The 22,803-nt window shown below is 48.4% G+C and overlaps 2 protein-coding genes across 5 annotated transcripts in view; one reads left to right on the top strand and one right to left on the bottom strand.

Moving 5' to 3' along the window:
• Positions 1–6,363: 6,363 nt before the first annotated feature.
• On the bottom strand, positions 6,364–10,750 carry nme2 (NME/NM23 nucleoside diphosphate kinase 2). 3 transcript variants are annotated; one of them, XM_033044696.1, is made up of 5 exons: positions 10,634–10,749; positions 9,628–9,760; positions 8,645–8,746; positions 7,111–7,223; positions 6,364–6,624 (listed from the first exon to the last, which is right to left on the bottom strand). In XM_033044696.1, exons 2-5 carry the CDS (start codon positions 9,754–9,756, stop codon positions 6,507–6,509), a joined length of 462 nt encoding a protein of 153 aa, XP_032900587.1. In that variant the 5' UTR covers positions 9,757–9,760; positions 10,634–10,749; the 3' UTR covers positions 6,364–6,506. The 3 variants fall into 3 exon arrangements, with proteins under 3 accessions (XP_032900587.1, XP_032900588.1, XP_032900589.1); XM_033044697.1 differs by having other exon boundaries at positions 10,626–10,649; XM_033044698.1 differs by lacking the exon at positions 6,364–6,624 and having other exon boundaries at positions 7,107–7,223; positions 10,634–10,750.
• A 236-nt stretch (positions 10,751–10,986) lies between these two features.
• utp18 (UTP18 small subunit processome component) overlaps positions 10,987–22,803 on the top strand; it is a 36,320-nt gene continuing 24,503 nt past the window's right edge. For both annotated transcript variants that reach the window (XR_004415873.1, XM_033044695.1), the window contains exons 1-8: positions 10,987–11,088; positions 11,167–11,328; positions 13,637–13,776; positions 15,172–15,267; positions 17,373–17,455; positions 18,209–18,294; positions 20,639–20,764; positions 21,316–21,490. Coding sequence is in view for 1 of the 2 variants with exons in the window: in XM_033044695.1 (XP_032900586.1) it covers positions 11,002–11,088; positions 11,167–11,328; positions 13,637–13,776; positions 15,172–15,267; positions 17,373–17,455; positions 18,209–18,294; positions 20,639–20,764; positions 21,316–21,490 (955 nt within the window). In the remaining variant the exon portion in view is untranslated. The remainder of the gene's footprint in view (positions 11,089–11,166; positions 11,329–13,636; positions 13,777–15,171; positions 15,268–17,372; positions 17,456–18,208; positions 18,295–20,638; positions 20,765–21,315; positions 21,491–22,803) is intronic.

Raw genomic sequence — 22,803 nt, 5'->3', positions numbered from 1 at the left:
CTGCTTTCCTGTTTTTGCCACCAAAATGGATAACCTCACATTTATCCACATTATACTGCATCTGCCAAACATTTGCCCACTCACCCAGCCTATCCAAGTCACCTTGCAGTCTCCTAGCATCCTCCTCACAGCTAACACTGCCCCCCAGCTTAGTGTCATCCGCAAACTTGGAGATATTGCCTTCAATTCCCTCATCCAGATCATTAATATATATTGTAAATAGCTGGGGTCCCAGCACTGAGCCTTGCGGTACCCCACTAGTCACTGCCTGCCATTGTGAAAAGGACCCGTTTACTCCTACTCTTTGCTTCCTGTTTGCCAGCCAGTTCTCTATCCACATCAATACTGAACCCCCAATGCCGTGTGCTTTAAGTTTGTAAACTAATCTCTTATGTGGGACCTTGTCGAAAGCCTTCTGGAAGTCCAGATACACCACATCCACTGGTTCTCCCCTATCCACGCTACTAGTTACATCCTCGAAAATTCTATAAGATTCGTCAGACATGATTTACCTTTTGTAAATCCATGCTGACTTTGTCCAATGATTTCACCACTTTCCAAATGTGCTGCTATCCCATCTTTAATAACTGACTCTAGCAGTTTCCCCACTACCGATGTTAGACTAACTGGTCTGTAATTCCCCGTTTTCTCTCTTTGCAATGGAAGGCATTTAAAGGCTGCATGGATGAACTACAACAATTGTTCATCCCAGTTTGGCAAAAGAATAAATCAGGGAAGGTAGTGCATCCGTGGATAACAAGGGAAATCAGGGATAGTATCAAAACAAAAGATTAAGCATACAAATTAGCCAGAAAAAGCAGCCTACCAGAGGACTGGGAGAAATTCAGAGTCCAGCAGAGGACAAAGGGCTTAATTAGGAAAGGGAAAATAGATTATGAAAGAAAACTGGCAGGGAACATAAAAACTGACTGCAAAAGTTTTTATAGATATGTGAAGAGAAAAGATTAGTTAAAACAAATGTAGGTCCCTTGCAGTCAGAAACAGGTGAATTGATCATGGGGAACAAGGACATGGCAGACCAATTGAATAACTACTTTGGTTCTGTCTTCACTAAGGAAGAAATAAATAATCTGCCGGAAATAGCAGGGGACCGGGGGTCAAATGAGATGGAGGAACTGAGTGAAATCCAGGTTAGCCGGGAAATGGTGTTAGGTAAATTGAATGGATTAAAGGCCGATAAATCCCCAGGGCCAGATATGCTGCATCCCAGAGTACTTAAGGAAGTAGCCCCCGAAATAGTGGATGCATTAGTGATAATTTTTCAAAACTCTTTAGATTCTGGAGTAGTTCCTGAGGATTGGAGGGTAGCTAATGTAACCCCACTTTTTAAAAGGGAGGGAGACAGAAAACAGGGAATTACAGACCAGTTAGTCTAACACCGGTAGTGGGGAAAATGCTATAGTCAGTTATTAAAGATGGGATAGCAGCACATTTGTGGTGTATCACAGCAGTGGTGAAATCATTGGACAAAGTCAGCATGGATTTATGAATGGTAAATCATGTCTGACGAATCTTATAGAATTTTTGAGGATGTAACTAGTAGAGTGGATAAGGGAGAACCAGTGGATGTGTTATATCTGGACTTTCAGAAGGCTTTTGACAAGGTCCCACATAAGAGATTAGTATGCAAATTCAAAGCACACGGTATTGGGGGTTGAGTATTGATGTGGATAGAGAACTGGCTGGCAGACAGGAAGCAAAGAGTAGGAGTAAACGGGTCCTTTTCAGAATGGCAGCCAGTGAATAGTGGGGTGCCGCAAGGCACAGTGCTGGGACCCCAGCTATTTATATTAATGATTTGGACGAGGGAATTGAATGCAACATCTCCAAGTTTGCGGATGACACGAAGCTGGGGGGCAGTGTTAGCTGGGAGGAGGATGCTAGGAGGCTGCAAGGTGACTTGGATAGGTTGGGTGAGTGGGCAAATGCATGGCAGATGCAGTATAATGTGGATAAATGTGAGGTTATCCACTTTGGTGGCAAAAACAGGAAAGTAGACTGTATCTGAATGGTGACCGATTAGGAAAAGGGGAGATGCAACGAGACCTGGGTGTCATGGTACACCAGTCATTGAAAGTAGGCATGCAGGTGCAGCAGGTAGTGAAGAAAGCGAATGGTATGTTAGCATTCATGGCAAAAGAATTTGAGTATAGGAGCAGGGAGGTTCTACTGCAGTTGTACAGGGTCTTGGTGAGACCACACCTGGAATATTGCGTACAGTTTTGGTCTCCTAATCTGAGGAAGGACATTCTTGCCATAGTGGGAGTACAGAGAAGGTTCACCAGACTGATTCCTGGGATGTCAGGACTTTCAAATGACGAAAGACTGGATAGACTCCGCTTGTACTCGCTAGAATTTAGAAGAATGAGAGGGGATCTTATAGAAACTTACAAGATTGTTAAGGGGTTGGACATGCTAGATGCAGGAAGATTGTTCCCGATGTTAGGGAAGTCCAGAACAAGGGGTCACAGTTTAAGGATAAGGGGGAAGTCTTTTAGGACCGAGATGAGAAAAACATTTTTCACACAGAGAGTGGTGCATCTCTGGAATTCTCTGCCACAGAGGGTAGTTGAGGCCAGTTCATTGGCTATATTTAAGAGGGAGTTAGATGTGGCCCTTGTGGCTAAGGGGATGGAGAGAAGGCAGGTACGGGATACCGAGTTGGATGATCAGCCATGATCATATTGAATGGCGGTGCAGGCTCGAAGGGCCGAATGGCCTACTCTTGCACCTATTTTCTATGTAAATGCGCAAGAGTCCCAACACCACCTCCTTAATCTCAAACTGCCTTTGTTTAACATAGAAAATAGGTGCAGGAGCAGGCCATTCGGCCCTTCGAGCCAGCACCGCCATTCATTGCGATCGTGGCTGATCGTCCCCTAACAACCTGAGCCCTCTCCCCATATCCCTTGACTCCACTAGCCCCCAGAGCTCTATCCAACTCTCTCTTAAATCCATCCAGTGACTTGGCCTGCACTGCCCTCTGTGGCAGGGAATTCCATAAATTCACAACTCTGGGTGAAAAAGTTTTTTCTCACCTCAGTCTTAAATGACCTCCCCTTTATTCGAAGACTGTGGCCCCTGGTTCTGGACTCGCCCAACATTGGGACCATTTTTCCTGCATCTAGCTTGTCCAGTCCTTTTATAATTTTATATGTTTCTATAAGATACCCCCTCATCCTTCTAAACTCCAGTGAATACAAGCCTAGTCTTTTCAATCTTTCCTCATATGACATGCCCGCCATCCCAGCTGTACCTGTAAGCCAACTTTCAGTGTACAAGGACGCCCAGGTCTCGCCTCCCCCTCACCTAACCTAACCCCATTGAGATAATAATCTGCCCCCTTGTTTTTGCCGCCAAAGTGGATAACCTCACATTTATCTATATTATACTGCATCTGCCACGCATCTGCCCACTCACTCAACCTGTCCAGGTCACCCTGCAACCTCCTAACATCCTCTTCACAGTTCACACTGCCACCCAGCTTTGTGTCATCCGCAAACTTGCTAGTGTTGCTCCTAATTCCCTCTTCCAAATCATTAATATATATGGTAAACAGTTGCGGCCCCAACACCGAGCCTTGCGGCACTCCACTCGCCACTGCCTGCCTACTCTTTGCTTCTGGTCTGCCAACCAATTTTCTATCCATGTCAACACCCTACCCCCAATACCATGTGCTCTAATTTTAGTCACCAGTCTCCTGTGCGGGACCTTATCAAAGGCTTTCTGAAAGTCTAGATACACTACATCCACTGGCACCCCTTCATCCATTTTACTTGTCACATCCTGAAAAAATTCCAGATTAGTCGAGCATGATTTCTCTTTCATAAATCCATGTTGACTTGGACTAATCCTTTTACTGCTATCCAAATGCCCCATTATTACCTCTTTAATAATTGACTCCAGCATCTTTCCCACCACCGGTCAGGCTAACTGGTCTGTAATTCCGTTTTCTCTCGCTCCTTTCTTGAAAAGTGGGATAACATTAGCTATCCTCCAATCCACAGGAACTGATCCTGAATCTATTGAACATTGGAAAATGATCACCAATGCGTCCACTATTTCTAGAGCCACATCCCTGAGGACCCTGGGATGCAGACCATCAGGCCCAGGGGATTTATCATCCTTCAGTCCCATTAGCCTACCCAATACTATTTCTCGCCTAATGAAAATTTCTTTCAGTTCCTCTACCCCCTTAGATCCTCTGTCCTCCAGTACATCTGGGAGATTGTTTGTGTCTTCCTTAGTGAAGACAGATCCGAAGTACCTATTCAACTCTTCTGCCATTTCCTTGTTGCCCATAATAATTTCACCCATGTCTGCCTTCAAGGGACCCACATTTGAATTTGCTACTCTTTTGCCCTTAACATATCTAAAGAAGCTTTTACTGTCCTTCTTTATGTTCATGGCCAGCTTCCCCTCGTACTTCATCTTTTCAGCCCGTATTGCCCATTTTGTTTCCTTCTGTTGTCCTATGAAAGTTTCCCAATTCTCTGGCTTCCGGCTACTCTTTGCTGTGTTATACATCTTTTCTTTTAGTTTTATTCTGTCCCTAACGTCTCTTGTCAGCCATGGTTGCCTCCTACTCCCCTTAGAATCTTCCATTTTGGAATGAAATGATCCTGCGTCTTCTGGATTATGCCCAGAAATTCCTGCCATTGCTGTTCCACCGTCATTCCTGCTAGGATCCCTTTCCAGTCTACCTTGGCCAGCTCCCCTCTCATGCCTTCATAGTCCCCTTTGTTCAACTGCATCACTGACACTTCCAATTTAACGTTCTCCTTCTCAAATTGCAGATTAAAACTAATTATTAAAACTTATTAATCTTAGTATCTTGTTCACAAAACATCACCCATCCATTTTTCGCCTGCCTGACTCACTGAGTTACTCCAGCACTTTGTCTATCTTCAGTATAAACCAGTATCTGAAGTTCCAGCCTATGCCAACACCTAGAATAATTCACCCCCCCCCCCCCGATATCCCTGTAACCTATTCAGAGGCCCAGTAAATACTCTTAACTCATTGGGGTAATGTAGTGTTCTGTTAACTTATCAGCACCATATTGGAGGGGTGAGAGCCGAGATTAAGGTGGCTGGAGCAGTGAGTTTGATGCACCACATCCTAAATCATTAGGGCCACTTATATCTTGTTTTTATATTGAAGTCAGTCAGTGGCTGTCTGGCATCATGCCTTGTGTTCAAAAGGGAACTGCATATGCTGGAATATCGAAGGTACACAAAATTGCTGGGGAAACTCAGCGGGTGCAGCAGCATCTATGGAGCGAAGGAAACAGGCGACGTTTCGGGCCGAAACCCTTCTTCAGACTGATGATGCCTTCATGTGTTCTGTCAACCATAGCTGATTGTCAGATTCTGCTTTCCTGGTTTCGATGCAAGGCCCTAGTTTCACATTGAATGCTATCGCTGGAAGGCTGGCACATGGAGCTCTCCCTTCTTTGTCTATTAAGATTTCTTATTGATAATAGACATAAGTAATTTGCAAAAATGAATTGTTATATCGGTTGGACAGTCTGGAGGAATTTAATTGACAAGACTGGAGTGGCATATTTTCACCTTGCATATAGTAGGGTGAATAGAGGAAGCTTTGTTAGAGAGAACAAACACATTGCTGAAATGCTGTGCAGTGTGCTGAGTTCTGGTCACATTAGAGGTTTGAGGCAGCTGATGGGGCTGGACAGAGACTGGAATGGTCAACAGATCAGGCTGCATCTGTGAGAGGTGGCGGCTGGGTCCAAATTGAGAAGGATCGAGCTACAGTTGAAATCCACTTGGACAAGTCAGAGCCATAGAGGGAATGAACCTTTGGGGTCAGGGCCTTTCTTCTAACCTCTAGACTGTTGTCTCCACAAAACAGCTCCTTGAAGGATTCAGAAAATGTGTTCAGTCAGTCATACTGCATGAAACAGGCTCCTCGGCCTAAGTTACCCACTCCAGCCAACTAGTCCAACCGACCTGTGTTTGGCCCATACACCTCTAAACCCTGTCCTATCCATGTACCCGCCTGTTGCTTAAACATTGTGATGAAACTACCTCCTCCAGCAGCTCGTTCCATACACCCACCACCCTTTGTGTGAACAAATTACCCCTCGGATTCCTATTAAATCCCCCCCCCCCCCAAACCGATGTCCTCTGGATGCTGGGAGTTCTGTGGGAGTCACACTGGATGTGAACAACATACAACCTGTAGTTGCCGAAGCAGTAGAAGGGATTAATGAGCAAATGTGCAGCTGTTTCACCTCAACGGGAGCCCCCTGCTGTAAACATTCATACATCCACGACCAAGGGCTCAACACCACTGAAAACCCAATATTCACAAGCACCGACTGGTTTTAACTGCATTTATTGGGTTGGTCATTCACCACAGTGTTTAGGGCTCCACATGATACATGGAATAGGTAAAAAATCGAATGTCTGCGACATGTTGGGAATGATGGAGAAGATGGAACGGTGCGGCCATGGAACGATTCACTCGTAGATCCAGTCATGGGCACAGTTCTTGTACTCCACAACCTCCTCTGGCTTGAACCAAAGGCTGATCTCCGTCTTTGCACTCGATACAGAGTCACTGCCGTGGATGATGTTCCTGCAGAGAGAAAACAACACTTTACAAAATGGCTTTTACCCTCACATGTGGAAGGTGATTGCACCCAGATGTGGACTGTGTGGGCACCTAACATCTGCACAGATCTGTGGCCCAACTTGCCCATGTACAGCACATGCGTTAGGCAAGGAATGGGGAAATGTTCAGCGATAAGAACTTTGGGAGGGTTGAGAAAGTCACATTGTAGAATGGAATGTTAATGTGATCAGCAGGAATACTGCAATCTCTGATACATAGATCAGTACGACACAGGCCCATCAGCCTACAATGAGTGCTGAACCTGATCCCAACGGATCTCCTCTGTTCCCTGCTTATTCATGTGCCTACCCAAACATCTTTTAAATGCCATGATCTTATCTGCCCCCACCACTACCGCCAGCAGCATGTTCCAAACTCTCACCACCCTCTTTCCCATCTCACCATAAAGCTAAGCCCTCTGGTCTTTGACAGCATAGCTCAGCGACTCACCTGCCAACCTGAATACAGAAGTCTCCACGGATGGTGCCAGGCTTGGAGTCAGCCGGGTTGGTCTCGCCCAGCATCACCCTGCCAGTCTTCACCACATTCAGACCTTCCCACACCTGCAGCAGATACAGATGATAAAACCCTGGCCCACCGCAACACAGAGAGACAGAGACAGAGAGACACAGACAGAGCGAGAGAGAACGAGAGAGACAGACAGACAGACAGAGCGAGAGAGAACGAGACACAGACAGAGCGAGAGAGACAGACAGACAGAGCGAGACACACCAGCTCCAATCCCAAAGCTATCGCTGAGGTGACACACTGTTGGAATGTCACCAGGGAAGGAGGTCCTGCAAAAAACACACACACACACACCAATTACCATGGCCTTAACCTCTGCCAAGGAGAGGGATGAGAACCACACCACCCTCCAACCAGGTCCCTCACGCCAGCAGCAAGCAAATGAGGCAAACATTCTAGTAACTGTCGACCAAGGCAACTCCGTGCAAGAGAACAGGAACAGGCCCTTCAGCCCAAACATACCAAGACCAATAGTCCTTCCTCCACGGGCAGCTGATTCAATACAGTCCATGCTGTGTGAAACATTCACCCCTTTAAACCTCAGCCCTAAAATTTTAAAGACCTCTTCCCCAAGACAGAGACCCCCACCTACCCTATCAACGCCCCTCATTATTTTGTACACCTCTCATGTCACCTCCCAGCCTCCTTCTCTCCAGGGACCACAATCCCACGATAACTCAAGCCCTCTAATCCCAGCAGAGAACAGTGCAGCACAGGAACAGGCCCTTCGGCTTATGCTAGTGCTGAACATGATGCCAAGTAAAACTGATCTCTGTCTGCACATCCACGAGCCCATCTAAATGCCTCTCAAAAACCACTATCACCCCTGCCTCCACCACCACCCCCAGCAGCATGTTCCAGGCACCCACCACCCTCTAAAAAAACTTGGCCTGCAACTTTTAAACTTTTCTCCTCACACCTTAAAGCTATGCCCTCTAGTCCTTGACTCTGAGGGAAAAGAAGTCTATCCTATCTATGCTTCCCATTTTATATACTTCTATCAGGTCTCCTCTTAATCTCCGACACTCGAGAAAACTGATTGGGGATGATCAGCCATGATCACATTGAATGGCGGTGCTGGCACCTATTGTCTATTGTCTAAAACAATCCATTTGTCCAATGTCTCTTTGCAGCTAATCCTCTAATCCAGGCAACATTCTGCTAAACCCTCTTTTGGATCCTCTCCAAAGCTTCCGCATCTTCCTATAATCGGGCGACATGAACTGCACGTAATACTCCAAATGCAGACTAGCCAAGATCTGAAAAGGTTGCAACGTGACTTCCCGACTCTTATACCCAATGCCCCAGCCACCCTCGAACTCTGTGAGCACCCCAGCACTTGCTCTGAAAGACAGCTACAAGGCAAGCCTCCCGGCTGTACAGGAGTCAACACAACACAACTATCCAGGCCCACAGATCGAGACATCTAATGAGGTCTCTTAAGCTACTGACTTACCATGGCAACCACAGGCCCGGAGTTCATGTACTCCACCAGTTTGGGGTAGAACGGCTTATCGGAAAGTTCACAGTAGTGTTTCTCCAGCAGAGCTTTGGAAGCCTGTGAAGAGAGGAGGCAACGTGTATTCAGATTAGTGTGTAGCACATGGGGACAGTGTAGACGGTTTCTTACCCACCTTGTCACTGCCTTCAGTGTGTGACTGGACAGTGCAAGATGGGACAGGGAGATGGAACTTTACTCCTTGTCCAGCCTTAGTTGAGTGACAATCTGCAAACAGGGACACTGTTTCCGCCGCAGCCCTGCACTATTATTGCCCATTTTGTGATTTTCCAACGCTCAAAGATTACTCACCCACCCAACTGTTGCAAGTCTAGATTTGTCATGCACGGAAGTGTTAAACAGATTGGGCCTATTCTACAATTCAGGAGAGTGAGAGGTGATCTCACTGAAATGAACCAAATTCTCACTGAACCCGACAAGGTTGAAGTTTCCCCCATCCGTGTTGTCAGTCTCAATAAAGGGCCAAATGGTCAGGACCGAGATGAGGGACGAGCAGTAAATATTTGAAATTCTCTCCCCTTGGAATCAGCACCAGGGTGCAGGCTGGGACCACAAAGGACCCGTGTTAGACTTCAGAGATACAGTGTGGAAACAGGCCCGCCAGCAGGTGTTTCATTTACCAATACCAAAGCCAATTAACCTACAAATCTGCATGTCTTTGGGATGTGGGAGGAAACTGCAGCACCTGGAGAAAAGCCACACAGTCACAGGGAGAACAGACAAACTCCGCACAGACAGTACCAGTAGTCAGGATTGAAACGCTGTGAGGCAGCAACTCTACCCGCTGTGCCACCGTGCCAATGCTGCATTTGCAGGTCTGCTTCATCACAAAGTGACAGCCAACAAGTGCAGCGTTTGCAGAAACAAGGGGATTGCTCAGATGACAGTGCAATACAACAGGGCCACACAGACTCACGTACCTTAAGGAATTTCATGGCAACCAGTTTAAACCCCTTCTGTTCAAAGCGTTTGATGATATCCCCCACGATCCCTCGCTGGACTCCATCTGGTTTCACAGCAATGAAAGTGCGTTCCTTGCTTCCCGACATGTTTCTAGAAGATCACACACATACATATATTCATGAAAACGAGCAGAGTCTGGCCACGCCATTAAACCTCCACTGCAGCAAACACACAGTGCAGCATTCTAACCAGGCTTCAAATATCCCTGCCACAAGCAACTGCACGTTGCAATCACAAAGTGCTGCAGGAACTCTGTGGGTCAAGCAGCATCTGTGGAGATAATGGTCAGACGACTTTTCTGGTCCAGATGTCTGAACTGAAACGTCACCTGTCCATTCCCTCCATGGATGCTGCCTGACCTGCTGAGTTCCTTTAACACTTTGTGGCCCAAACTAGACAACCTTGTATTTCCTAGAACAGAAGGTAAAACAATATATGTTTTTCCCGTTCATTTTTTCCTAGTTCCAGGAGGGATCAGACCTTTTCTACCAGATGGGGGTGGAGGTGGTGCAGGGCCAAGTGGTCAGGACCTGACCTCAGAGCAGGGCTGTGGAAGTGAGTGTGTCTCAAACAGCTCTGTACACAAAGGTCATAACAGGGTTGCAATTCCTTCAGGAAACATCTGTATTGAACGTGGATACATACATGGCTTAAGGTGGAAATGTGAAGAAGAGATTCACCAGGTGTGATCTGAGCGTGTGGGCTTTAGTTATAGGGAATGGTGGGATAGCCTGGGGCATCTCAGCCCGGGCACAGCAGCCTCACACACGGGCCCGGCCTGCAATACAGTGCAGTGCAGTGCGGGGGCTGGGCTAGGCCGGGCCTGCATTGTCACCGGGGCCGGGCCTACAGGGCCGGTGTGAGGTTGCTGGGCTGGGCTGGGCTGGGTCTGCTGGGCTGGGTCTACCGGGCTGGGTCTACCGGGCTGGGCCTACGGGACCGGCCACTCACTCACTCACCCACCTGGCGGCCGCTCGTCCCGGGCTGAGAGCGCGGCGCCGCCCGCACCGTTTTATATAGCGGCCCGCCGGAAACGGACACTACCACGGCGCGGGGGGGCTGTGGTAGTGTCCGTTTCCGGCCGGCCGTGATAACCAGGGCCCAGGAGCCACAAAGACCGGCATTGATAATTGTCCCGCGCTCTAGTTCATTATGTCAACGATTCCGTGACACATCTGCCCGGTGACTGTTGCTCGAGTGGTTCATTCCCTCCCCCCTCCCCCCCCCCCCTGGCGGCCGGTGGGCGCTTCCCTGACCCCCCTGTCCCCGGCGGCCACGTGACCCGGAAGCGCACGCCCACGCCGAGAGCCGCGCTCGTTGCTCGAGCCGCCATGTTGGTCGAACCCCGGCCCCGCGACCAGGTGTCCCGGCCCGTCATGTCGGGCAGCAGCAGGCCCGTCCACAAGCGGCCCCGGCCCGTCATGTCGGGCAGCAGCAGGCCCGTCCACAAGCGGCCCCGGCCCGTCATGTCGGGCAGCAGCAGGCCCGTCCACAAGCGGCCCCGGCCCCGCACCAAGCTGGCGGCCGAGCAGCGGCGGGAGGAGGAGCAGCGGAGCCGCAACTTGCGGCGGCTGCAGGAGGGGCACGAGGAGGAGGACGAGCGGCGGCTGGAGGAGTTGGTGTTCGGCGGCGAGACCGCGCTGCTGGAGAGGCTGCAGGTTGGGGGCCGCGGCACAGACATACAGTGATACAGTGTGGAAACAGGCCCTTCGGCCCAACTCGCCCACACCGGCCAACATGTCCCACCTACACTAGACACACAGTGTGGAAACAGGCCCTTCGGCCCAACTCGCCCACACCGGCCAACAATGTCCCACCTACACTAGTCCCACCTGCCTGCGCTTGGTCCATATCCCTCCAAACCTGTCCTATCCATGTACCTGTCTAACTGTTTCCTAAACGTTGGGATAGTCCCAGCCTCAACTACCTCCTCTGGCAGCTTGTTCCATACACCCACCACCCTCTGTGTGAAAAAGTTACCCCTCAGATTCCTATTAAATCTTTTACCCTTCACCTTAAACCTATGTCCTCTGGTCCTGGATTCCCCTACTCTGGGCAAGAGACTGTGCATCTACCCGATCTATTCCTCTCATGATTTTATATATCTCTATAAGATCACCCCTCATCCTCCTGCGCTACAAGGAATAGAGACCCAGCCTACTCAACCTCTCCCTATAGCTCACACCCTCTAGTCCTGGCAACATCCTCGTGAATCTTCTCTGCGCCCTTTCCAGCGTAGCAACATCCTTTCTATAGTAGGGTGACCAAAACTGGACACAATACTCCAAATGCAGCCTCACCAACATCTTGTACAACTGTAAACTAACGTCCCAGCTTCTCTACTCAATACCCTAATGTGCCAAAAGCCTCTTTGACCACTCTACCTACCTGTGATGCCACTTTTAGGCAACTGTTTACCTGCACTCCTAGATCACTCTGCTCTGCAGCACTCCCTGTCTACCTGTGTCATAGAAAATAGGCGCAGGGGTAGGCCATTCGGCCCTTCGAGCCAGCACCGCCATTCAATATGATCATGACTGGTCATCCAAAATCAGTACCCCATTCCTGCTTTAGCCCAAGAGCTAAATCTAACTCTCTCTTGAAAACATCAAGTGTCGCCACTTTAAAGGAACTATGTACCTGCGCTGAGATCCTCCTGCTCTACAACACTCCCCAGTGCCCTGCCATTCACTCTGAAGCTCCAGCCTTGGTTAGACGTCCCCACATTGCAACGCCTTGCAGTTACCTGCACTAAACTCTATTTGCCATTCCTCGGCCCACTTGCCCGACTGATGAAGATCCTGCTGTAAACGAGGACGATGGTGGGGTGGGTGCGCGCGCGGCAGGGTCACGGGCCTGGGGGAAGTGAGAGAGAGAGGGAGAGGACTGTGGTGAGTAACGGCCGACCCTACGGTCCATTCGAAGTGAGGTGGAGCCTAGGAATCTGAAGGAGCGGGTCTGATGGTCCATAAAACATAGGAGTAGAATTAGTTCATTCAGCCCACTGTCCACTCTGCCATTCGATCATGGCTAATCAATTTTTCCCTTTCGTCCCCATTCTCCTGCCTTCTCCCCGGCCCTTACTAATTGACAACCTGTCGATTTCAATCAATCAACCTTCATTGTCATCTTGCAAAGCAACAGTTGTACAGTGCAAAATGAGAAGACCAGGGAATACCGGAGCATCGCACATAAAACTTAAACATTTCACACATAAAATAAAAACAATAAAAAAACAATCCAGTCCCTGGTAAAACAGTGCGAACAGTTTAAAAAATGCAGGTAAAAACAGCAACATTAAAATACAAGTTAAAACAGTCATAAAATGTCCAGGGCAGCTGATGCCAGTGGCTAGTGCCAGAGTTATTAAATTGTCAGTGCAAAAGCAGCAGAATCAGGTGGAGTGACTGTTTAGCAGCCTCACAGCCTGTGGAAGGAAGCTGTTTAGCAGTCTGGTTGTCCGGGCTTTGATGCTACAGTATCTCTTGCCTGATGGCAGGAGATCCAGATGTGTGTGGAGGGGGTGCAGTCTGTCCTTTGCTATGCTCAGTGCCTTTTTCAGGCAGCGGCTCTGGAACAGTTCTTGTACCGAGTGATCGAGCCTGAGGTGTTCTTGCCAACACGGACTGACTGCGGTCTCTCTGTCAGAAAGTCCAGGATCCAGTGACACAGAAAGTCCAGGATCCAGTGACATTTCAGCTTAAAAAAAAAAAATCTCCACAGCCATTTGTGGTAATGAATTCCACAGATTCACCACCCTAGCTAAAGAAATTCCTCCTCATCTCCATTCTAAAGGCACATCCTTTTATTCTGAGGCTGTGGCCTCTGGTCCTAGACTCTTTCACTTCTGGAAACATCCTCTCCACATCCACTATGCAGGCCTTTCAAGGGTGAGATTGGGCCAGAGCTGGTGTCGGTGTTTGCGAGCCTGCTACGGGTTTTGATGACCCTTTCTCCCTCTCTCAGCCAGCACAGGCGGCGGGCGTGGGTCAAACCTTGCTGGATGAAGACTCCAGTGACTCTGAGGTGGAAAATGAGGCCAGGTCCAGTGTCCCCCCGTGCAAGAAAGCAGCTTGGGTGGATGAGGAGGACGGACTGGAGGATGAGTAAGTGGGGTCTCTGTGGGTGAACAGGGGGCTGGACTGTGCTGGAATAAGGGTGATGTCGCCACCCCCCCTGCCCATACGCTATGTTTCCCCTTCCTTCTCAGTCACGGTTTATTCGAGCAGCGTGTAACAGAGGACGCTCTGACTTACGGGCAGCTGCCAAGGACGCGCTCGGAGACGGGCCTCAAGTGCTGCTGAGCCATCGACTCGGTGAAAGATGCTCTTCAGTCTGCCCGAAACATTATAGCCTCCAAGCGCAGCGAGATGTCCGGCTGTGAATGTTGCCGGCTTGCCCGCCCCAGACTGCAGTAGTACATGCTGAGAAATGTATTGAAGCTCGGTACAGCCAACGCCATGGCTCTGTGGGGAAGGACCACAGTCTAGGGTCCTTAACTGCTGGACATTGAGGGCAGAGTCGGATGAGGTATCGCCCCGGGGGCTGTGTGGCGAGGGTGTTGTGAGTAGAGGCAGATGCAAACACCACTGAGTATGACTCTTTGTGGATTAAGAGGTCAATACTGAGGATAACTTTTCAAATCATGCTGTTTGGCTGGTCCAACGAATATAGTGAATAAAAGTGGGATTCCTGAAGTGGTCGTAGGGGTGCTGCTTGTGTGGGTCTGGGTTTTTAAGGATAAGGGGGAAGTTTTAAGGATAAAGGGGAAGTATTTTAGGACCTAGATGAGAAAAACATTTTTCACACAGAGAGTGGTGAATCTGTGGAATTCTCTGACACAGAAGGTAGTTGGGGCCAGTTCATTGATAGGATACTGAGTTGGAAGATCAGCCATGATCATATTGAATCAGGCTCGAAGGGCCGAATGACCTACTCCTGCACCTATTTTCTATGTTTCTATGTCTGCATGGGGCTGCAGTCAATGCTGGTTGCTGGGGTGCTGCTTGTGTGTGTGTCTGCATAGGGTTGCGGTCAGAGTGGGTCGCATGGGTGCTGCTTGTGTGGGTTGGTCTGGCTGTACGGGGCTGTAGTCAGCACGCTGCTCTCCAATGCTGAGTAAGGAGCAGACTTTAGTCCAGGGGTGGGGAACCGTTTCATGTTGGAAAGCCGCATTAAGTTAGCTGTAATCTAATAAGGCCGCATCCTAGAAACTTCAATTAAATATAGGATTATTTCGTTGAATCTTCATTTACTCTTTGGTTTTTTAAATACGTTCATTTTAAGATTAAAATAAAAATAATAAAAGACGAACAAAATATTAATTAAAATAAAAGGATTTGTTCTACAAAATTTGGATTCATTCAAAAGGCCGCACTTAATGGCCTAGAAGTCTGCATGCAGATCCCCCCCCCCCTTGTTTTAGTCCCTGTGCTGTTAGCTGGTGTGTTGAATGGTTAACAATGGCCTGTTTATTGATAATATTTTTTGTTGTTTTACAGAGTGGAAATGACACATCGATTCCGGAAAAATCTACAGAAAAGCGCAAAAGAGAAGACCCTCACTGTAGCAAAGCTGCAGCAGAGACTGAGAGAGCAGTAAGTACTGTTGTTCCTCCACACACAGCCTCCCTCTTTGTATTCTACCAATGCCATTCTCCCAGTTCCACCCATTTCATTTGGGTCAAAATGAACAAACAAGTAACCTGATATTGTGATCGAAGTATATAAAGTTATGAGAGGTATAGGTAGGGTAGACAGTCAACCTTTTTTCCAGGACGGAAGTATCAAATACTATAAGGTTTAGCTTTAAGATCAAAGGGGCAAAGTTTAAAGGAGATGAGCGGGGCAAGTTTTTTACACAGATGGTAATGAGTGCGGGGGATGGTGGCAGAAGCGGGGTGATAGTGGTGTTTAAGAGACCTTTTACACAGGCGCGTGGATATGCAGGGAATGGAGGGATACGGATCACGTGCAGGCAGGTAAGGGTTGGGCACAGACATTGTGGGCCGAAGGGCTGTACTATTCCAGGTGTTGCTCCATGCTGGCGCAGCAGAAGTGCTGCTTTGGGGAAGAGGTTGGCGCACGTTGCTGGATGGCTTCCTCTCCAGCGGGTAGCTGGAATGTGAATCTGCTGAGTACTTGCTTGTGATCATTCTAAGGACGAGGCAGGAAGGCTCAGAAGCCAAGAAAGGAAACCGGAACAGTCAAGGTTTCAGTGGCAAATTCTATGGGGATTTAGATGCAGCAATGGAATAAAAATAGTTGCCATGGAGCAGACATGATATCTAGTCTCTGGACAGGAAGGTTCTGCAACAATTGTCTGCAAGTGATGAATAATTTACTTTCCTAGTGATTGATTGAAGGATGAGTGTAGGGCAAGACCCTGCTCTAACACACCATGCTGTTTCAGTTAAGGCTGTCTTATTTGAATGAGGGCACTCGCTTTTCACTCCACTCGCCCCAATCAAGATGTTCTGCACAAGTCTCTGACGTGGGACTCAAATCAACAATCTTGAGCAAAACACAAAGTGTTGCAGGAACTCAGTGGGTCAGGCGGTATCTTTGGAGGGAATGGGCAGATAAGGAATTCTTCAACCTCTGAAGAAAGTCTCCATTTTAAGGATAATAAGAAATAGGAGTAGAATTAGGCCCATCAAGTCTACTCCATCATTTAAATCATGGCTGATCTATCTCTCCCTCCTAACCCCTTTCTCCTGCCGTCTCTCCATAACCTCTGACACCCGTACTAATCAAGAATCTATCTCTGCCTTAAAAATATTCACAGACTTGGCCTCCACAGCCTTCTGTGACAAATAATTCCACAGATTCACCACCCTCTGACTAAATAAATTTCTCCTCATCTCCTTCCAAAAAGAAAGTCCTTTAATAATGAGGCTGTGACCTCTATCCCAGACTCTCCCACTAGTGGAAATATCCTTTCCACATCCACTCTATCCAACCCTTTTTTTTAAAAACACCATTGGGCAATGAATTAAGCAAAGCCTTTTGCCAAGGTTGAAATGTCAGGGTCTGGAGGACATAGCTTTCATGTCAGAGAGAGGTGGTCATGGTGGCGCAGCGGTAGAGTTGCTGCCTCACAGCGAATGGAGACCTGGGTTCGATCCCGATTACGGGTGCTGTCTGTACGGAGTTTGTACGTTCTTCCTGTAGCCTGCGTAGGTTTTCTCAGAGATCTTCGGTTTCCTCCCACATTCCAAAGATGTACAGGTTTGTAGGTTAATTGGCTTGGTGTAAATGTATAAAATTGTCCAACGTCCAGCATAGTCCCTGGTGGACTCTTCGGAAGTGATGACCACAAGGTACAAGGAGAGAAAGTTTAAGGCGATGTGTGCGGCAAGATTATTTAGGCAAATTGTGGTGGGTGCCTGGAACCAGCTGCTGGGTGTGGTGGTGAAGGCAGATACGATATTGGTGTTTGAGGCTTTGAGATTAGCACGTGTATATGTGGGATATGAATCATGTGGAGCCAAAAGAGATTTGTTTGATTTGCGGTGGATTTTGGCACTGACATTGTGGGCCATGTGCCTGTTCCTGTGTTGTACTGTCACGTGTATGTCTATGTGTGGTTGTTGGCGTGCAGGAGACTGAGGGCTTGTATGTCACTGTGTCTTATTGACCCAGTGGGGTCACATCCACACACCTCTCCAGCTGCGTCTAAAGTGAATACACTTTCATTACAGGTTCCAGAGTGCAATGGGCGGAACACCATCGTGGGCAGAGAGGAAGGATAAGAAGACAAAGGACAAGAAAGACTCGGACGAAGGTAGCCTATTACAATCTGGGCGATGGAAATAGATTGAGCTTGTTTGTGCAGCCACTTTTTACAGTAGTGGGACTGAGCTGCTGGTCAGAACCTAATTGATGTATTCTATTATTGAGTACCAGCTGTGTGTGTTGCACAGAGTGGTGGGCACCTGGAACCTGCTGCCAGGGGGGTGGTGGATGTGCAGGGAATGGAGGGATATGGATCATGTGCATGCAGGGGTGATTAGAATAAACTTGGCATCATGTTTCAAATGGACATTGTGGGCGTAAGGGCCTGTTCCTGTGCTGTACTGTTCTCTAATAAGATAGATACCCAGAGATAAACTGCTTGCTAAAATTAGAGGTTGTAGCAGTTCATGATAGAATGAGAGGGTGTAAGTGGCAGGCTGCAATGTAATTGCAGGATTGAGGTTGTGGTTTCATATAGAACCATATCCTAGGACTGAGTTACTGGCTGGAAGTTAATGTAGGGTCTTGGGATAGTTTGTGTGTAGACAGGCAGACGTCAGGGAGCACGTTAAATGCTTTTATATGGACTAATGGGTAACGCAGTTTCAGACTGGAGTCTAATGGAGAGATTCTGGGGCTTTAGATCCAGAATTTTAAATCACAGGGTGGAAACTAATTGAGGTTTTGGTGTTAAATCCTGATGAAAATATTAGTTCAGACCTCAAACTGTTACTTAAAATATCTTTAAATTAATTGCTCTATGATGCCCTCAATGAATAATGCATTTAATCTATTATATTAGAAAGTGACGATGAAGACGATGATTTATTACGAAAAACTGGGGATTTCGTATCCACCTCTGCTGCCCTTCCCAAAGATGTGTTAGAGGTGAGACTGTGAACTGGCACTAGCCTTGATCATGCGGAAGTGTGCGTGCGTGTAATGATCTTTAGGCACATACTTGGGGTGGGTCTAGGTATGCAGGGAATGGAGAGATATGTATCATGTGCAACAGAGGAGATTAGATTGGGCATCACGTTTGGCATGATGTGGGCCGAAGGGCCTGTTCCTGTGCTAAGGCTATGATCTCTAGTCCTAGACTCTCCCACTAGTGGAAACATCCTCTCCGCATCCCCCTTCATCCCTCTAAACTCCAGCGAGTACAGGCCCAGTGCCGACAAACGCTCATCATATGTTAACCTATGTAATGTAAACAAAAATGCTGGAGAAACTCAGCGGGTGAGGCAGCATCAATGGAGCGAAGGAATAGGTGACGTTTCGGGTTGAGACCCGGAAGCATCTATGGAGTGAAGGAATGGGTGATGTTTTGGGTCGAGACCCGGAAGTTGGAAGTTGCTAAATGTGTCATGGATTCGGACAGAGTGCTCGCTGTTGTAACTTGCCATGTTTGTCTGTGTGGTGGGATGGGTGGCCAAGCTCTCTCCCTGCTCTCTCTCCTGGCCGTGGGAAGCATCCTGAGCTGGGAGGGATCCGGGGGGTGGGGGGGGGAAGCATGTGCGTGAGAACAGCCGCGTGTGACAACCCCTGAGGTTTCTCCTCGCTCTCCTGGTGCTGGAGATCTTTGCCTGGGCTTGTTCACTCAATGCTGTGATGTGATCGTGCGGTATATCCAGCGTGTGGGGACTCTTGTCCATCCCCCTGCAGCACTGGTGGGCATGCGGCGACTCGCGATTTGGGTTAGTTCCTGTTTATTCAAACCTATAATCACTCCATGGAGAGGTACTGTTGAGGGAATATTTTTGCTGTCTGCAGATTGTTAGAGGCACCTGCTGGATAGAGAATTCCAGTGATGGGGAAGGAACAGCAATAGTAATCCAAGTCAGGATGGAGTGTGACGTGGAGAGGAACATAGAGGCAATGAATTTTCTCGGTACCTTCAGAGATTGGTGACCGTTTGAGGAGATGTTGCTGAACAAGCAGCAGAATGGCAGGGTAGAGTTCCACATCAATCTGTACTGAGAGATCACATTACATAGGTTTAAGAAAGAACTGCAGATGCTGGAAAAATCGAAGGCAGACAAAAATGCTGGAGGAACTCAGCGGGTGAGGCAGTATCAATGGAGCAAAGGAATAGGTGACGTTTCGGGTCGAGACCCGGAAGCATCTATGGAGCAAAGGAATAGGTGACGCTTCCGGTCGAGACCCGCTGAGTTTCTCCAGCATTTTTGTCTATATTACATAGGTTGACCTGTGATGAGCGTTTGTCAGAACTGGGCCTGTACTCGCTGGAATTTAGAAGGGTGAAGGGGGACCTCATTGAAACATACAGAATAGTGAAAGGCTTGGATAGAGTGGATGTGGAGAGGATGTTTCCACTAGTGGGAGAGTCTAGGACTAGAGGTCATAGCCTTAGATTTAAAGGACGTCCTTTGAGGAAGGAGATGAGGAGAAATATATTTAGTCAAAGGGTGGTGAATCTGAAATTCTTTGCCACAGAAGGCTGTAGAGGCTGTCAGTGGATATTTTTAAGGCAGAGATAGATAGACTTTTGATTAGTATGGGTGTCAGAGGTTACAGGGAGAAGGCAGGAAAATTAAGTTAGGAGGGAGAGATAGACCAGCCATGATTGAATGGCGGGGTAGATTTGATGGGCGGAATGGCCTAATTCTGCTCCTATCACTTATGACCTTATGCCCCTGCATTCTGCGGCCTCTTTTGGTGGTGGGGGGGGGGGGAATAAGGCTCCGCATCTAAAGTGCTGTAGTGAAGCAGCAGTATGCCAGGTTTACCTGGAACTCTACAACAGGTTCCCTCAGACTGAAGCTGCTTGAGTTGATGTCTGTAAATAAAAATAATTGGCTTTTCTCCAGTGACTTGCGTGTCCTTGTGACGTCCCAAATTGCTTCACGGCCAATTAACTACCTTCTGAATCGAGGGCAGGCGTACATGTCTGATGGTATCTGCTCGGCAAGAATGCAGCAGAACAGATTGGACAAGTAGTCGTGTGTGCGTGCGTGCGGCACTGGGAGGGGAGATCTGTGAGAGTTACGTGTTCACTCTCTACTGTCAGGTTGCACGCTGCCCTCGCGTTCTAATCCCCATCCAAAGCTCACAGGGAGATGAAAACCATCTTCTTGTCTGAGCTACAGGTGTCCTGGTGCAGGCGGATGCCTCTGGGAGTGAACAATTGTTTAGCTTCTATCGGGAAACTAATTGGGTTGTGTGAAGGAAGTGGTTGCTTTGTTCTGATCCTTTGATTGCTTCTCAACAGATAAAAACGTGCACAGATGCCAACCATTGCCGGCCATCAGACAGCAGACTGACGACAACTCAATTCCATCCTCTGGCTCAAGTCATCCTCACAGCTGGGAGAGACCGAGCCATCTCACTCTTTCAGGTTGCCGCTCAGCCCTGTCCGTGTATTAAATGTCAAACCCATGCATTTCAAAGCAAACTCTTCACTCTGCGCCGTGAATATAAACGGGTCTCAGTGGCCCAAGTGTGAGTGAGTGAGTGACTCGCTGCTGTTAATGGTGAAGCATGGATGTGGAGGGGATGTTTCCACCAGTGGGAGAGTCTAGGACCAGAGGGCACAGCCTCCGAATTAAAGGATGTACCTTTAGAAAGATGAGGAATTTCTTTAGTCAGAGGGTAGTGAATCTGTGGGATTCATTGCAATGTACATCTGAGGAGGCCAAGTCATTTGGGTGTTTTTAAAGTGGGGATTGACAGATTCTTGATTAGTAAGGGTGTCGGGGGGTTATGGGGAGAAGGCAGGAGAATTGCGAGGGGTTGAGAGGGAAAGACAAATCGGCCATGATTGAATGGCGGAGTAGAGTCGATGGGGCGAATGGCCTAATTCTGCTCCAATGACTTATGAACTGCTGAAGGCTATGTAGCTGAGATTGTGAATCAGACCAGCAGCTGCCTGTGTTCCCTCCTCTGCAGGTTGATGGAAAGACCAACCCCAAAATTCAGTGTGTCTGCCTGGAGAAGTTTCCCGTGTATAAGGCCCGGTTCAGCGCCGACGGTGAGCAGGTTATCGCCACAACCAACCGCGGCAAGCTGTTCTACATCTACGACATGATAGCGGGCAAGATCATCCCTGTCACCAACGTCAGAGGTAAGCATTTCCCCCGCCATCCCCTGACACGAGAGTCTGGTCTGAGCCTTCTCTGCATCTTCCAAGCTGGAACACAGAAACGAGAGGAGCGTTTAACAGGTTCTCAGGTCGGCACATGGGTATGGAGGGATATGGATCATGTGCAAGCAAGGAGATTGGTTTAATTCAGCAGATAGTCACAAAGTGCTGGAGTAACTCAGCGGGTCAGGCAGCATCTGTGGAGAACATGGATAGGTGACGTTTCACAGAGTGCTGGAGTAACTCAGCGGGTCAGGCAGCATCTGTGGAGAACATGGATAGGTGACGTTTCACAGAGTGCTGGAGTAACTCAGCCGGTCAGGCAGCATCTGTGGAGAACATGGATAGGTGACGTTTCACAGAGTGCTGGAGTAACTCAGCGGGTCAGGCAGCATCTGTGGAGAACATGGATAGGTGACGTTTCACAGAGTGCTGGAGTAACTCAGCGGGTCAGGCAGCATCTGTGGAGAACATGGATAGGTGACGTTTGACAGAGTGCTGGAGTAACTCAGCGGGTCAGGCAGCATCTGTGGAGAACATGGATAGGTGACGTTTGACAGAGTGCTGAAGTAACTCAGCGGGTCAGGCAGCATCTGTGGAGAACATGGATAGGTGACGTTTCACAGAGTGCTGGAGTAACAGCGGGTCAGGCAGCATATGTGGAGAACATGGATAGGTGACGTTTCACACAGTGCTGGAGTAACTCAGCGGGTCAGGCAGCATCTGTGGAGAACATGGATAGGTGACGTTTCACACAGTGCTGGAGTAACTCAGCGGGTCAGGCAGCATCTGTGGAGAACATGGATAGGTGACGTTTCACAGAGTGCTGGAGTAACTCAGCGGGTCAGGCAGCATCTGTGGAGAACATGGATAGGTGACGTTTCACACAGTGCTGGAGTAACTCAGCGGGTCAGGCAGCATCTGTGGAGAACATGGATAGGTGACGTTTCACAGAGTACTGGAGTAACTCAGCGGGTCAGGCAGCATCTCTGGAGAAAAGGAGCAGGTGCCTTTTTGGGTGTGAACCCTTCAGACAGGCATGTGGGCCAAAGTTCCTGTTCTTGTGCTGCACTGTTGTATGTTTTGTGAGTGTTGAGGGTTTGAATACTTGGCTGGAGCTGAGGGTTTGGGTCTGGTGCAGTGCAGAGGGTTGCTGCATTCTGATGGGTTTCAGATGATGTGACGCACAAACGGTTGGCTGCCCTCTCCGATAGATATGCGAACGGTCTCCTGCCTCCCTTGGTGACCCCTGGCATACCAGCCAATCTTTATCTCTCAGTCAAACTTACTGCATT

Source organism: Amblyraja radiata, chromosome 26, assembly GCF_010909765.2.
Source record: "Amblyraja radiata isolate CabotCenter1 chromosome 26, sAmbRad1.1.pri, whole genome shotgun sequence".
NCBI classification, from domain to species: Eukaryota; Metazoa; Chordata; class Chondrichthyes; order Rajiformes; family Rajidae; genus Amblyraja; species Amblyraja radiata.
Note: the sequence above shows the minus strand (reverse complement) of the source record. Positions and strands in the feature narration are given on the sequence as shown.

Excerpts from the sequence above, each read along its gene's own strand:
- nme2 (XM_033044696.1), bottom strand. The coding sequence starts at position 9,756 with ATGTCGGGAAGCAAGGAACGCACTTTCATTGCTGTGAAACCAGATGGA. Across the intron at positions 7,224-8,644 it reads CCGGGCCTGTGGTTGCCATG|GTGTGGGAAGGTCTGAATGT; the intron begins GTAAGTCAGTAG and ends TATCTGCTGCAG. Across the intron at positions 6,625-7,110 it reads TTCTGTATTCAGGTTGGCAG|GAACATCATCCACGGCAGTG; the intron begins GTGAGTCGCTGA and ends TTCTCTCTGCAG.